The sequence below is a fragment of the Diabrotica undecimpunctata genome, chromosome 8 (genome assembly GCF_040954645.1).
Source record: "Diabrotica undecimpunctata isolate CICGRU chromosome 8, icDiaUnde3, whole genome shotgun sequence".
NCBI classification, from domain to species: Eukaryota; Metazoa; Arthropoda; class Insecta; order Coleoptera; family Chrysomelidae; genus Diabrotica; species Diabrotica undecimpunctata.
Window position 1 is genome coordinate 5642504 of NC_092810.1, and position 14574 is coordinate 5657077.

The 14574-nt window shown below is 33.8% G+C and overlaps 1 protein-coding gene across 1 annotated transcript in view; it reads right to left on the reverse strand.

The window, feature by feature from the left end:
• The window catches only part of Ppa (F-box and leucine rich repeat protein partner of paired), a 46969-nt gene extending 32600 nt beyond the window's left edge, over positions 1–14369 (reverse strand). The window contains exon 1 of the mRNA XM_072542369.1: positions 13804–14369. Coding sequence (XP_072398470.1) covers positions 13804–14245 — 442 coding nt within the window. The 5' untranslated portion in view covers positions 14246–14369. The remainder of the gene's footprint in view (positions 1–13803) is intronic.
• Between the last annotated feature and the right edge of the window lie 205 nt (positions 14370–14574).

Here is a 14574-nt window from a genome sequence, read left to right on the forward strand (position 1 = left end):
GACAAAAAATGGAAGGACTATTACAAGGAACTATTAACAGAACCAAGACCACAATTCATTTGAAAAGAAAACAGGCGAAGACGAAGCAGATCCCCACAACAAGAGATAGAAATAATAGATAGGGAAATGAGAACGGTCATAAAAGCAATCAAAAATAAGAAAGTACCGGGACCTGGAGCATCTCACCTAAGCTTATAGAGATGATACAATGGATATTTCAGAAAGCCATAAATGGAGAACAGCTCCCCAGAGAAATAAGCGTAATACCATCAATAGGAAGATTATATGGGAAGATACTGTGAGAAAAGATAGAGCAAGCGATAAAAGGCAAAATCGGGGAGGATCAGGCAGGCTTCACGGCAGGAAGATCATGCATAGACCACATATACACACTGGAACAACTGTTGGAAAAGAAAAAAGCAATAAATAGAGATATAGATTTGGCATTTGTGGACCTGCCAAAGGCGTATGACTCTGTACCAAGGTCAGAACTATGGGAGGCAATGTACAAATTAGAAATACAGACGGAACTCATAGAAGCTACAAAAGCTCTGTATAAAGAAAATAAAGTGTCCATTAAAATGAGAACAAGAACCATAGGAGACTTCACCACAACAAAAGGGCTCCTGCAGGGTTGTTCCACATCTCCAACCCTATTCAAAATATACTTAGAGAAAGCCTTGGCTATATGGAAAAGAAAATGCGAAGGCATGGGAGTACCGGTACGGAACGAATACCTATATACGTTAAGCTTTGCAGACGATCAAGTAAGCACAAGACCAAAACGACCTCAGCTACATGATGAAGAAACTACAAGAAGAATATAACAAGGCTGGCCTAGATATTAACCTCGCGAAAACAGAGTATCTATCTACAAGTGAAGAAGACATAGGAATAATCAAAGGAAAGGATACATTCAAATACTTCTGGTTTATAATCACGAAAAAGGCAACAACAGAGGAAGAAATTACACAAAGATTAGGACAAACAAGAACAGCAATCCGACAACTTAAATCAGTATGGTGGGATAGGCACCTAAAAATGAAGACAAAAACACAGATTTATAAAACATTAGTGCTAAGTATTATGACATATGGGGCTGAAAATTGGATCATAAACAAGAAAAACAGCAGTAAGATAGTAGCAACAGAGATGGAATGTCTGCGAAGATGCTGCAGAGTAACAAGAATGGATAGGAGAAGTAATGACGAAATAAAGCAAAGAACATCAATAGAAACAGACATACTAACATATATAGAACAGAAAAGACTAAAGTGGTATAGACATGTAAGAACTAGCGACAGCAGATGGATAAAGAGATAACTGAATGAAGACCCATAGGTAGGAGGAAAAGAGGACGACCCCTAAAATCCTGGAGGAACGAAGTAGACGACGCCATGAGTAAGAGAGGCCTAAACGATGAAGAATGGGACAACAGAGAGAGATGGAAAGAATAAGGCGAACGATCCCACAGGATATCAAGGTGATGAAGAAATGATACCAGGAACGTTGGAACACAAACATGATGGCAGATTACTGTTGGTCACATAATCGGGAACAAAAGAATGCCTCGCATAGGTGAAAAAGCTACTTAAGAAGTTTTACAGAAAAAAGAGGAAGAAAATACAAAAGCATAAATTTTTGAAGACGTTCAAAATACACAAAAAGGTGATATAAATTTTAATCTGATACCCTCGAAATTTCTAGGTAATCATTTTGTAGCGTGATTATTATTTAATATCATTTAGATTACATATTTATTTATAAATAATTCTGGTATTCCACATTTCGTAGAACAACTCGATGTCAAATTTGTGACTATTCCAAGAATTTTTTTATCAAGTGTTTATTTATGCGTGTATGAAATATGCCCACCATTTTTTTTTATCAAAACGAGTGTTTTTTATGTGAATATGAAATATGTCAATAAATGACAATTATATAGGTGGTAATTTTTTTTATTTATTGTAATCTCGCTAAGGTTATACAGGGTGTCCCCGAAAATAGTGCGTTCCTTAAAGGTATAAGTAGGTAAAAGGCACCATTTAGAACAAAAAAGTCTTTTTTTTCCACATTTTTTCCACAAAATCCACACAAAATTTTTCACAAAAAACGAAAAAACATTTTGGTATGCAAAAAGAAACTACGCGCAGTACGAAAATCTAAACTTAGGCAGCCACAACTTTAGTATACTCGTTTTCATCGTTCTTGGCGTGTGCCTGAAATAAGCTACTACGGAATTTTTAATATTCGTCTCTCTCTGATACACAGATGCGTAATTCAATTGTGCGAGTCACGTTCGTCATGGTAAAGTACGATGAGAAGGGAATGAAGAGACCACTCACGTCTCCCAGTATTGTAGCAATAACACCGATGCGTTTGGCCGATACGGTGTCGGTGATAAGTTCGACCTCTTTACGAATACAGATAGCTGGTAGTGACGTTTTTTTTTAACATGTTACCCTGATCTGTGCAGGTTTGAGGTAGCTGATGAAATAGTTTTTATAAGTAAACAGTTTTTAATTAATTAATAGTTTGAGCTCTTACTGCGTGGAATTCCATTACATAAAATAATACTCCCGGCACCTTAAAAATTCCAGTTTATTATAAATTAACTCTCTCTCTTCCGATACCCATTGCAATAATGACTTGTGGCATTGTTCTTGAATGAGCTGGCTAATAGGTTTATAATTGTATTTTATAGCAATTACCATTGATATTTTATGTTTTTTTAGTCGATTTTAGTCAGTTATTGTTGGAATTTATTCCGAACAGTTTTACTTATTATTTTTTGTTGTGAATAACTAATTGTTCTATTTAATAAAAAAAATGCCTGCCGGGAAAAACGATAACAGGAGAAATGCGACAATGTGTAATTCATTTATTGGAGTATTTAAAAAAAAAAAAGAAAACAACGGACCTTTGCTTTCGTTATCATCGGTACATGAACGAGTAGCGGACGCTTTGAAAATCAGTCTTCGCACAGTGACAAGAATAAAGAGTGAATACAAGACAGGGGCAGCTGTTACTACACCAGGAGAGTCACGTAATGTACAAAAAAAAGACTAATGATGTCAGCGATACTATAAAAGGAGAGATTAGAAATGTACTGTATGGCATGAAAGCAAAAGGAGGGCACGTTACAATTAAAGTTCTAAATACACAATTAAGAAACAAGCATCTCTATGACGGTTCTGATACAAGTTTGTGGCGTCTTATGAAAAATTGTGGGTTTTCATACAAACTAGAAAATAGTAGACGAGTGCTATGTGAGAAACCATGTATTGTCTCCAAACGACTGTATTTTTTGAGGCATTCTATGAGAAATTTTTTAAGTCCAAGCCTACTTCAGTTCGTTTTTTTAGATGAAACATGGATATTCCTAAAAGGGGCATAACGTACATGGCAAGATGACTGTGTGAAAAGTATCAGACACGAAAATACAGGTAAACGCTTTGTTGTTTTACATGCCGGAAGTAGGCAAGGATTTGTTAAAGATGCTGGATTACTGTTTTCTACGAAATCGAAGAGTGCAGACTATCATGATTCTATGGATAAAGAGTCTTTTAAAAAGTGGGCCTCCGAAAAGCTGATACCAATGTTGGAGTAACCATCTCTAATTATTATGGATAATGCCTCATACCATAGCTCTTTAACAGAAAAGTTACCGAATGCCAGTTGGAAAAAATCGGACTTACAAGAATGGTTACGAGCGAAAAAAATAATTTTTGACGATGATTCGGGTAAGACAGAGCTATTGAGTCTTTGTCGCCAGAATAAACCACAAAATACCAGGTACGTTATAGACGAGCTACTCCAAGAACATGGGCATCAGGTTTTGAGATTGCCTCCATATCACTGTCAATATAATCCGATTGAGTTGGTCTGGGGCATTTCTAAACAATACTATGATCGTCATATTGGAGAACATGGACGTGGAGATGAAACAGTGAAAAAAGTTTGGGGCGATGCATTAACAGAGGCAACACCTGCAGTGTGGGCGAGTTGTGTTAACCACACTGAAAAATTAATTCAGGACGACTGGGCAAAAATGGTCACATATGATGAAAATGAAAGTAGGATTATCATCGATTTGGCGGAAGATTCCAATGATGAAGACAGTTCCAGTGAAGACGCTGACTGATTAATTAATTAATCAAGGTTAGTACGTTGTAACAGTTCAGAATTCGCTACAGTGCTTACAACTTAAAAAATCTGTATCATTTTTTAATTAAAGTGGGTTAAATAATTAACACTTTTTTGGGTATATTTCAAAATCCTTTTAAAATGTACTTTTCGTTATATCCTGTCCTATTGTACTGCAAGCTAGAAAAATACTTCTTCGCAATTTATACGTATATTCCGTTAATAGAAATTTAATGAAAAATAATTTATAATTTTCTTTTATAACTATTATTTCGTTTGACATGCTACATTTTGCTCCGCCACTGGAGGAGGTAAACGAATCGAGCTTAGACAAGGAAAGACAGATGAAACAACTTATTGCAAGTGTTTTTATACGCACACGCCAAGAACGATGAAAACGATTATAAACAGATATTTTTTGAACAATTTTATAATAAATATTTCCATTTTTGGAACAATATTACTGAAAATAATGTACAAGTTTAAATTTAAAAAAAATTTAATTGGACGTTTATGGGTTAATATACCTACTTAGTATATAATAATTTTATAATTGGAATATTGCTTAGCTTAGTGACAAGTTTTTACAATTCTCACACAATGTGCACCTTTATATTATGCTTATTTTTTTATGACTACTGCATTACTACTACCTATGAATATAACATAAAGTAAACCTGGCTTTTAATATTTTCTTCACATTTTTACAGAATCCTAAACTAAGGCTGTTTGTTTGCCTTAGTTCCCCCGTCTTTATTGGGGTCGATCCCATACTGGGAAAGGCCTAGAATATCTAAAGGCGGCGTAAGATTATGTATAATCGTTTTAACAACGATGTCTCCAACCCCGGGCATTAACAATAATCCTTCATGATTTATTGCGTTAATTTACAATTCGTCCCACAGAAAATTATAACCAAGAGGTGAAAAAAAGAGATTATTTACTGTAATCTATGTATATCTTTCAAAAACTTCTAAGCTAAAGGTTTAGCACTTCTTTTTATCGAACTTCTCTTCTTGAAGCACAATTAGTTTGAAATATAATGACATCAAAAAGAACTGATGCAAATTATGCAGAAAACGGTTTTTCTACTTCTTTTGATAAATTATTAATAGATGTGATACTGCTGATAATTTCCAAAGTAACATAATCAGTGAGGAAGAATTCCAGAATCATTTGAAATTTTCCGGTCTTAAATATGGCAGTCACAGTCTAGTTGAAAAAAGGGCGATAATACTCAAGGATAAAAGAAAAGGAATCGATCAATGATAAAAATCTCTTTTACAACGAATAAACAGAATGTTTGAAGGCGGAATGATTCATTACTATCCAAGAGATGGACAGACTCGACATTGGTGTCCTGGGAATTCGTGAGATGATATGGCCAGACTCAGAAATAGGTAATGTTTAGAAATATTAGGAACGAGCACTTAAAAAGATTCGTAAGATCATGCGGAAAGACTTTAATTCATTCTATTTTTCTGTGTAAGATGTACACGTGCAAGTGTGAGTATACACAAATATCGGTTTGTAAAATGTTTTTCGATGTGAATTTAATATCAACGAAGGTCTCCCACAAGGAGATCCGCTATCCACAACCTTTTAACCTTGCGTTGGAACAAGTTATCAGGAAAACTTCTATAGATAGAGAAGGTACAATAATTACAAAGATCAACCAAGTCATAGCTTACGCAGATGATCATTAGCTGTACATTAAAAGACGTAGACAAGATTTATACATATTTTAAAGAAACGGTACATACATACTATGGATCTAGGAGTTAATGTCTCAAACACAAAGTACATGAAACCAACATGAAAAAATACAAATGAAAGGCACTCATATATCTACCTTTAGGCACGCAAAAATTTGAAAGAGTATACCATTTCGAATATTTAGGATCATCAAATGCTTCTACATCCTATAGAATATTATACAGTCAAAATTGATATCTATTAACTCAAAAATAAAAATATATACAACAGTTATGAGATCAATGCAAAAATTGGGGAAGGTCGACGAGGTCAGACTGTAGGTCCGTATGGTCTAGGACAACCTAACGATCGAGGACAGAGGTTGTATGAATTTTGTAAAGAAAACGATTGCAAACATCTGGCAGAACATGCGAGGTAGAACACGCTATAAATAATGCTAAAATTAGAAAAGCTTGTGGTCCAGATGATACACCAACTGAGTTGCTCAAACTAATAGAAGATGGTAACATAAAAGTAGAAGTAAGATTTTTTAATTCAATATATAACAATAAATGGCCTTAAAATATATGGTCATTAGCAGAAACCCTCCAGAAAACCCGATAATATGCATAGGTGACGATCGCATAAAACGCGTGAAAACTTTTAAATACCTTGGCACCACAATCAATGACCAATCGGATCCACAACAAGAGATAAAAACCCGAATACAAATGGCAAGACAAGCTTTCGTGAAATTCAGACCGCTCCTATGTAATCAAAACCTAAATTTCGAAATACGCTATAGAATGGTCAAGTGCTACATATGGTCCATCTTGCTTTATGGCATGGAAACGTGGACTTTGAAAAAAAACATCTATCAACAAACTTGAAGCATTTGAAATGTGGTCATTAAGAAGAATGATGCGCATACCTTGGGTGGATAGAGTTCGAAACGATGACGTCCTTAAGAGAGCCGGCGTGGAAAGAGAACTCTTTGAATTAATTAAAAAACGCAAGATTGGTTACCTTGGGCACATATTGAGAGGAGCAAAATATGAAATACCACAGTTAATCCTACAAGGGAAGATCGAAGGTAGGAGAGGAGCCGGCCGCAAACAATTATCCTGGTTAAGGAATATTAAAGAATGGACAGGAATACACAATACAGGCGAGCTGTGTCACGCCGCTAAGAACAGAATTCTAGTAATGAGATAGTCGCCTACGCACTTTGGTGTATGGCATGTTAAGAAGAAGATATAACATCGGAGTGATTCCCACAGATTGGCTCAAATCCATCTTTGCCATAATACCTAAAAAAAAAAACAATGCGAGAAAATGATCAGAATATCGTTTAATTGGCCTAATGAGCCACACTCTTAAAATTTTCCTAAGCATACTTCACAACAGAATTAGACGCAAATGCGAAGAAGATCTCGAAGATACCCAATGGTTTTAGAAATGCTATGGGAACCAGGGAGGCACTTTTTGCGCTTAACATCCTATTACAAAAATGCCGTGACCAAAGAAAATATGTATTTGCATGTTTAGTGGACTTCGAAAAGGCATTCGATAAAGTACAGCATGTAAAATTAGTGCAAATACTGAAAAATATCGGAATAGAGGACAAGGATACTCGTGTCATTAAAAATTTGTACTGGAATCAAACTGCTATCATAAAAATTGGAGATAACTACAGCAATGAAATCTCCATACAACGAGGAGTCAGACAAGGTTGCATTTTGTCGCCAACATTGTTCAATGTTTACTCGGACCAGCTATTTAAAAAGGCACTTGAGAGACAACCATAAGGAATAAAAATCAACGGGGAACTACTTAATGTGATTAGATATGTGGACGATACGGTAATTCTGTCAGATAATATTGAAGGTCTCCAAATTCTGATTGATCGTACTCACGAGGTAGGAGAGGAAATGGGTATAAAAAAAAACTCAAACAAAACCAAATTTTTAGTGTTTAGTCGTGACCCACATCCCGATGCAAAGCTTCAATTAAACGGAGTCCAAGTTGAGAAAGTTCACAAAATGACATATTTGGGAACTGTGATAACGGACCAACTAGATCCAGACATAGAAATAAAACGCAGAATAGCAATGACTAAAACTACTTTTATGAAAATGAAGTCATTTCTTTGCAACAATCATCTCAGTTTAGAACTAAGACAAAGAATGGTTAAGTGCTATGTTTGGTCCGTACTTCTGTATAGTGCAGAAGTGTGGACGCTAAAAGTATCGATAATGATCAAAATTGAAGCATTAGAAATATGTGTTCATAGACGAATGCTAAAGATACATTGGACAGCACGGAAAACTAATGACGAAGTACTAAGGAGCATCAACAAAGATAGAGAACTGCTAAAGATTGTTAAACATCGAAAAATGTCTTATCTGGGACATATAGTAAGGGAAAGTCGATATAAAATATTACAACTGATTCTTAAAGGCAAAATAGAGAGCCGTAGAGGTGTAGAAAGAAAACAAGTTTCTTGTTTTTGCAGGACAATTATTCCATATTGCAAAAGATTGAGAAGCCTTCGTAATGATGATCGCCAACGTAGGATAATTCTGAGATGGCACGCGAAGAAGAAAACTATATAATAGACCAGCATTTCTGTGTCTGAGTGACCTGAAGAAAGTGTTTGACAGAGTAAGACTCAAAGATGTAGATCCATCTTCTGTATAATAGAGAAGTTTCCCTAAACATTATAAAAACTATCAAAAACATCTACCAAAACAACAAAATGGAAGTCAGAATAGATGGACAACTTACAGAACCTATAGGAACTGGCAGCGAAATAAAACAAGGGGATTCATTGAGCCCCATGCTCTTCAATTTATTCATGGATGAAATCATCAAAAGTGTTAACAAAGGAAGAGGATTCAGAATAGGAAACAAAGAAATAAATATGCTCTGTTATGCAGACGACGCAATATTGACAGCCCAAGATGAAGATAGTCTGCAAAGACTGGTCCACAGATTTAACATACCAGGAAAGAATATAAAATGACAATCTCATCTCAGAAAACTAAAACAATAGTAGTTAGCAAAGAACCAACTAGATGTAAAATAGAAATTGATGGCATTAGTATTGAACATGTAATGGAAATAAAATATCTGGGAATTACACTGTCCAGCTATGGAGACCTGGACAAAGAAGTGAGACATCAATTACAAAAAGCAAATACATTGACAGGATGCCTTAATAACACTATATGACAAACCAGACACATTAACACTGAGATGAAGTCAAGAATTTATACAGTCAGTGTAAGACCAATGCCTCTGAAACAAGACTCGACACAGCCACAACGCAAAGGCTACTGGAAACGGCACAGATGAGAGTACTAAGAAGAATTACAGGATATAGCCTGAGAGATCGAAAAAGAAGTGAATACATTAGAAGAAAATGTAACGCACTCGGTATAAATAAACGGACACAAAATAGAAAAAAGAAATGGAACAACCACATAAGCAGAATGGGGGAGACTTGTATCGTCAAAATAGCAAGAGATAAGTCACCAATCGGCAAAAGAAGTATTGGATGACCGTGTAAAAGACGGAGTGACAACCTTCCATAAAGGTCTTAATCCGCCAATGAACAAGCAGAATTGCTTATAAACAGGAGAAAGAAGAAGATCTACTGTTTTTTAGGTCGTCCTGTATAATGTTTGGGCTTAAATTTCGTAGTGTACCCCAACTGATTAAATCTATTACGGAAAATTTGAGTAGGCTACACTCTGAATACAGTTTTTATATTTTTGGGCAATAACAAGTTAGTTTTGAAATTGTTTAACAATCTAAATATTTACAGAGCCCTAGTAGTACACTAGTAAACTAAATTTGTTTGCAATATTTCATAATATACTTTAAAAAGAGTATAGAAGAGTATTTACTTTCCAGTGTGAGTTCGATCTTAGAAAATATAGGCCCATGTGGATAGTAGATGGTTGGAAAATGTGTTTGTACTTATCAATTTTAAATTTTGTTCTTATAATTAAAAAAAATGGTTGCTATTAATTTTTTATTGCTGGATACATGAAAAAGTTGATTTTTTGGAAAATTGTATTGTAAACATTAGACCAAATAATTCCTACAGTTTCATTAAAGCAATTCATGCTACCCTATGATAAAAACCGTAGGCGAGATTGGTACATATTGAAAGAAAATAATTGTTTAATATATGTAGATCAGTTACTAAGGGTTTTTACCTCACGAATTCTTTATAACTGAATCGATTCGTTTGAAATTTTGTGTGTTGGTAAATAATTACTCAAGGAACAAAAGTTAGATAGTGCCGATATGCGCTTCCACCCTGGGGGTGTTTGCCACCCCTTTTCTAGGGTGGAAATTTTTCACTCAAAATAACCACGCTATTCGATAGAAGAACAAATTTCAAACAAAAAATGTAGTAAACTTTTTTTTCGCTAGATCAATACTTTTTGAGTTATTCGCTGTTGAAAAGTGTCATTTTTCGTTAAAAAAAAAACATGTTTTTCAAAGGTTTTTTAAGAATAGCTCTGAAACTAAGAGTTTTATCAAAAAAAAAAAGTGTAGACTAAAATTAAAGCTCATAAAAAAACAAAAAGATTGGCTTTTTGATGAATATTTTCTGTTCAATATTAACTGAGTTATGGCTGTTCAAAGAAGGTTTGTTTTTGTTTTTGTCTTTCAATAGGAGTAGTTTAACGTTAAATAACGGAAAACGGGTACATTTTTCGACAAAAACTCATATAATATTTTTAAAAGAGCTTGAAAAGACCTTTAAAATGAGTGGTGGTAAAAGTCTTTTGCACTAACTGTACACGAGATACGATCAAAAAAACGATGGGTTTCTCAAATTTTTGTAAAAAAAATGCAATAAAAAAACGCCATGTTTACTAGGATTGAAATAAATTGTTTTCCTTATAGAATTCACTTTATTTTAGGGTTTTTTGTATGATCCAAAAGTTTAGCCACTTTAGAATACCCAGTTTTTGAGAAAAGTATGATTACATTTTTTTTGTAAATATTAAAAAAAAATCTTTTTTTTATAATAACTTCAAAACTATAAAAGAGACGTACAGATGACAGAATACAAAAAATAGGTTTTCTTTCGACAAAAATTTTCATTTTTTAATTTTTTTTCTAGCTTAAAAAATAACGGAGATATAGTTGGTTGAAGTTTGCTTTATAGCGCATGAACCACTGGTCTCCGACCCTTTGACCCTTCACCCTTTAAACATGAAGGACTTTAGAATGTTTTAACATTCCTATACTTATAGTCCGTTAAATTACCTGTTCGTTTTTATGCATGTTGTAGAATCAAAATTAACCGAGTTATATAAAAAAAACCAATAGTACTTTTTAGAATAAATTTTGGAGCATGGAAAAATTTTATAATTTGGAGCATTTTAATGGAACTAATGGACATTTAATACATACATTGCATCTATGTATCTCTCTCTCTCTCTCTATATATATATATATATATATATATATATATATATATATATATATATATATATATATATATATATATATATATATATATATATATATATATATATATATATATATATATTCATCACATTTGTAGCTCCCTGATGAAGGACATAAACAATGTCCGAAAGCTTGGAATAAAGATTTAAAAGAGTACACGTTTCATTTTTTATTGCTGCAAACCCAATATTTAACGTTTGCTTCTTTATATATATATATATATATATATATATATATATATATATATATATATATATATATATATATATATATATATATATATATATATATATATATGTGTGTGTGTGTATGTACTTTTTCGTCAGTATAGCTTTGGATGAACATACCAAAAAAGTTTATTTACAAATCCAGATATGGTTGGGAAATAACAGCTTAAATATTTTGGATTGGGGTTGGTCTAAAAGTGGAGATTCTTTGGAGCCAATTAAAATGCAAAGTTTACCAGCTCCAGAAGAACTGCTGAAAATGATTTTTTGCAAATTGTACAAAAGGTTGCGGATCAGCCTGTGGCTCTCTTAGGCTGGGATTATTTTGCAATGCAACATGCGGAACATGCTGTGGTGACAATTGACAAAATTGTCCTCCAGTAAACGAAGACCAATTGGACGGTGAAAATTATGATTCCGATGATGAATAGATATTCATTTATTTTATACCTCGTTTTATATAAATATTATTCATTTATAGTTTTTTGGAAAATAAAAAAATTGTAATATATTATAAACTAAATTTTTTCCATTTATGTCCATGTCTAAGTTAAGGATTTAAGGATTTTATTTTCATCAAAAGGGGTGCTTGTAAGGGTTGAAAAAAGTAGGCTCATTTTATAAGTTAAAAATTAATTTTTGTCTACAAACAATGCACTCTAAAAATGTTTCAAATCGTTAAAAATATTTTTTAATTCATTTTTGACAAAGGGGGTGGTTGTGAGGGTTGAAATTATATTAAAATGTTATTTTATAAGCAAGAAATTAATTTGGGTTTAATAAAATGCACTCAAGAAATGTTTCAGACCAATAAAAATATATTAAATTAATTTTTCAAAAAAGGGGTTGGCTGTGAGGGTTGAAATGTTGAAATTATATTAAAAATTTATTTTATATGCAAAAAATTAATTTTCGTTAAATAAAATGCACTCAAGAAATGTTTCAAACCGATAAAAATATTTTTTAATTCATTTTTATCATAAGGGTGGTTGTAAGGGTTGAAAATTTCCAATAAATAAAATATTGTATGGCTAGGGTATTAATTTTTATTTGTATTTAAATACATAATTGAAATGTCTCAAGCTGCTACGACATTTTTTTAATATTATTTTTATAAAAAGTAGGGTTTTTAAAGGGTTTTAAGGGTTGAAAATTGTGAATAATTAATTTTTATATTAGAGAACACATTACAATATTTACCTTATGCGAATAAACAAGATTTAAGTGCATAAAATAATTAAATCCCAATAATTTTTTCCCAGTTTCTTCAATAAGGGGTAGTTTTCACCCCTTAAAAACAAAAAGCGCACCTAGAGCGTATATAACTTTTAAAGTGGGGGGTAAGATAAGCTTAATTTGAAATTTTCAAAGAAATCGATGCAGTTATAAAAAAATTCGGAGGTATTACCATATTTTAAGCCTCAGTAACTGGACTAATGTTTGACTTCTCGAATGTATGATCTGGAAAATCATTCCATTATCGTTACGAAACAAGAAAATAGGTACTGAGTAGGTTCAATGAGTTAAGAAATGTATCCAATTGGCAATTTCGCCAATGGAGGAGAATATCATAATTGGTAATTTTCCAAGTGCCCTGACCGTACGCCTCTGGTGACAGTGAGAAATTGTTTAGTGTGATTTTAAACTATAGGTATATATATATTTGAATCTACTATAAAACATGAAATATGCTCCTAAAAACTCGGCATGGGTTGTTTTCCTTTCCATCGACGGTGTTTAACGGTTTTATATACATTATTGATGAAAAGCATTACACGAAACTTCGTCATTTTTTTTTCTAAAACTAAAATGGTTTTATTTTGCTAGAAACTGCGTTTTTTGGCAACTATCTATACATACAACGATATGTAAATAAGTTTAGTAGATACCATTGTTTGCACAACTTCATCTTTTCAAATTATATCCATCGTTATGTATTTATATTATTCACAAACTGACAGTAACAGTGAAATAGCTGTAAATATGTTTTAGTATATCTATTTTTAATCTATTCTGGCCTTGAAAAAACCTGTAGGATGCAGAGATACCTGTTTCAATTAATACTTATGTTCACAATTACAAAGAATTTACCTTTATTCTACCAAGGACTTGCTTAAGAAAGAAAAGAACTCCCGTAACTCTAACAGTCCACAGTACCGAACATACATGAAATTGATTACGACTTCATTAAAGTTATTTTCTGTTTTTATATTATTAATTACCTTAGTAGAATACCTACCGAGAATAACGTCTTTCAGTGACCTCCTTATGCTCAAGACTTGAACCCTCTTGATCCCTCGTCTCACCAAAGATGGAAATAAAGACGGATTCGCTCCCCTACGTAAATGCAACTTAGCCTCCACTCCTCTCCAGACCGATTTGTGGTAAGCAGCATCCCTCCATGTAGTACACACTTGAGCTACTCGTCCCTTGTCTCGTACGTCCAAATAGCTGAAGATAATAGCTAAGATCTCGGGGTAAAGACAGGAAATGTGCGTCTTTCCAGAGTCGAGTTCCCTTTGTTCTTCCTCGTAGGTCCGCTGTTGGACAAACTCTTGAATGTGAAACCTATGAGGAAGATGGTACGGCTGGTACCTGGTGTGGTGCCGAAGAAACGCGGCTGTCGACAGTAAGGGCACTGGTAACTCTGTAAACAACACTTGTGTCGGGTCTTCCATCATGATTATGACGAAATTAAAACCGAACTACACCGCACAATATCACGATTTCACGTGAGAAGTGTCATACTAACTGACGCGAACTCACTACCTCGATGTCTCGATTGGAACTGGTTTCGTTCGACGAGAACCGCACGCTAGATACCAGTCCGAAGTCGGGATGAATTGTGGCGTCATTGGCTGGCGTGCGCACCACGTGATTGAGAGGTTTCTGTAGAAGGAGGGAATTCGCCGTGGAAGGGTAGCGTATCCGTTGGAGTTCATTTTTTAAACAATAAACTCTTTTCTTAAACAATATTAAAATGAGGGCTGTCGTATTAAAGATATAAACT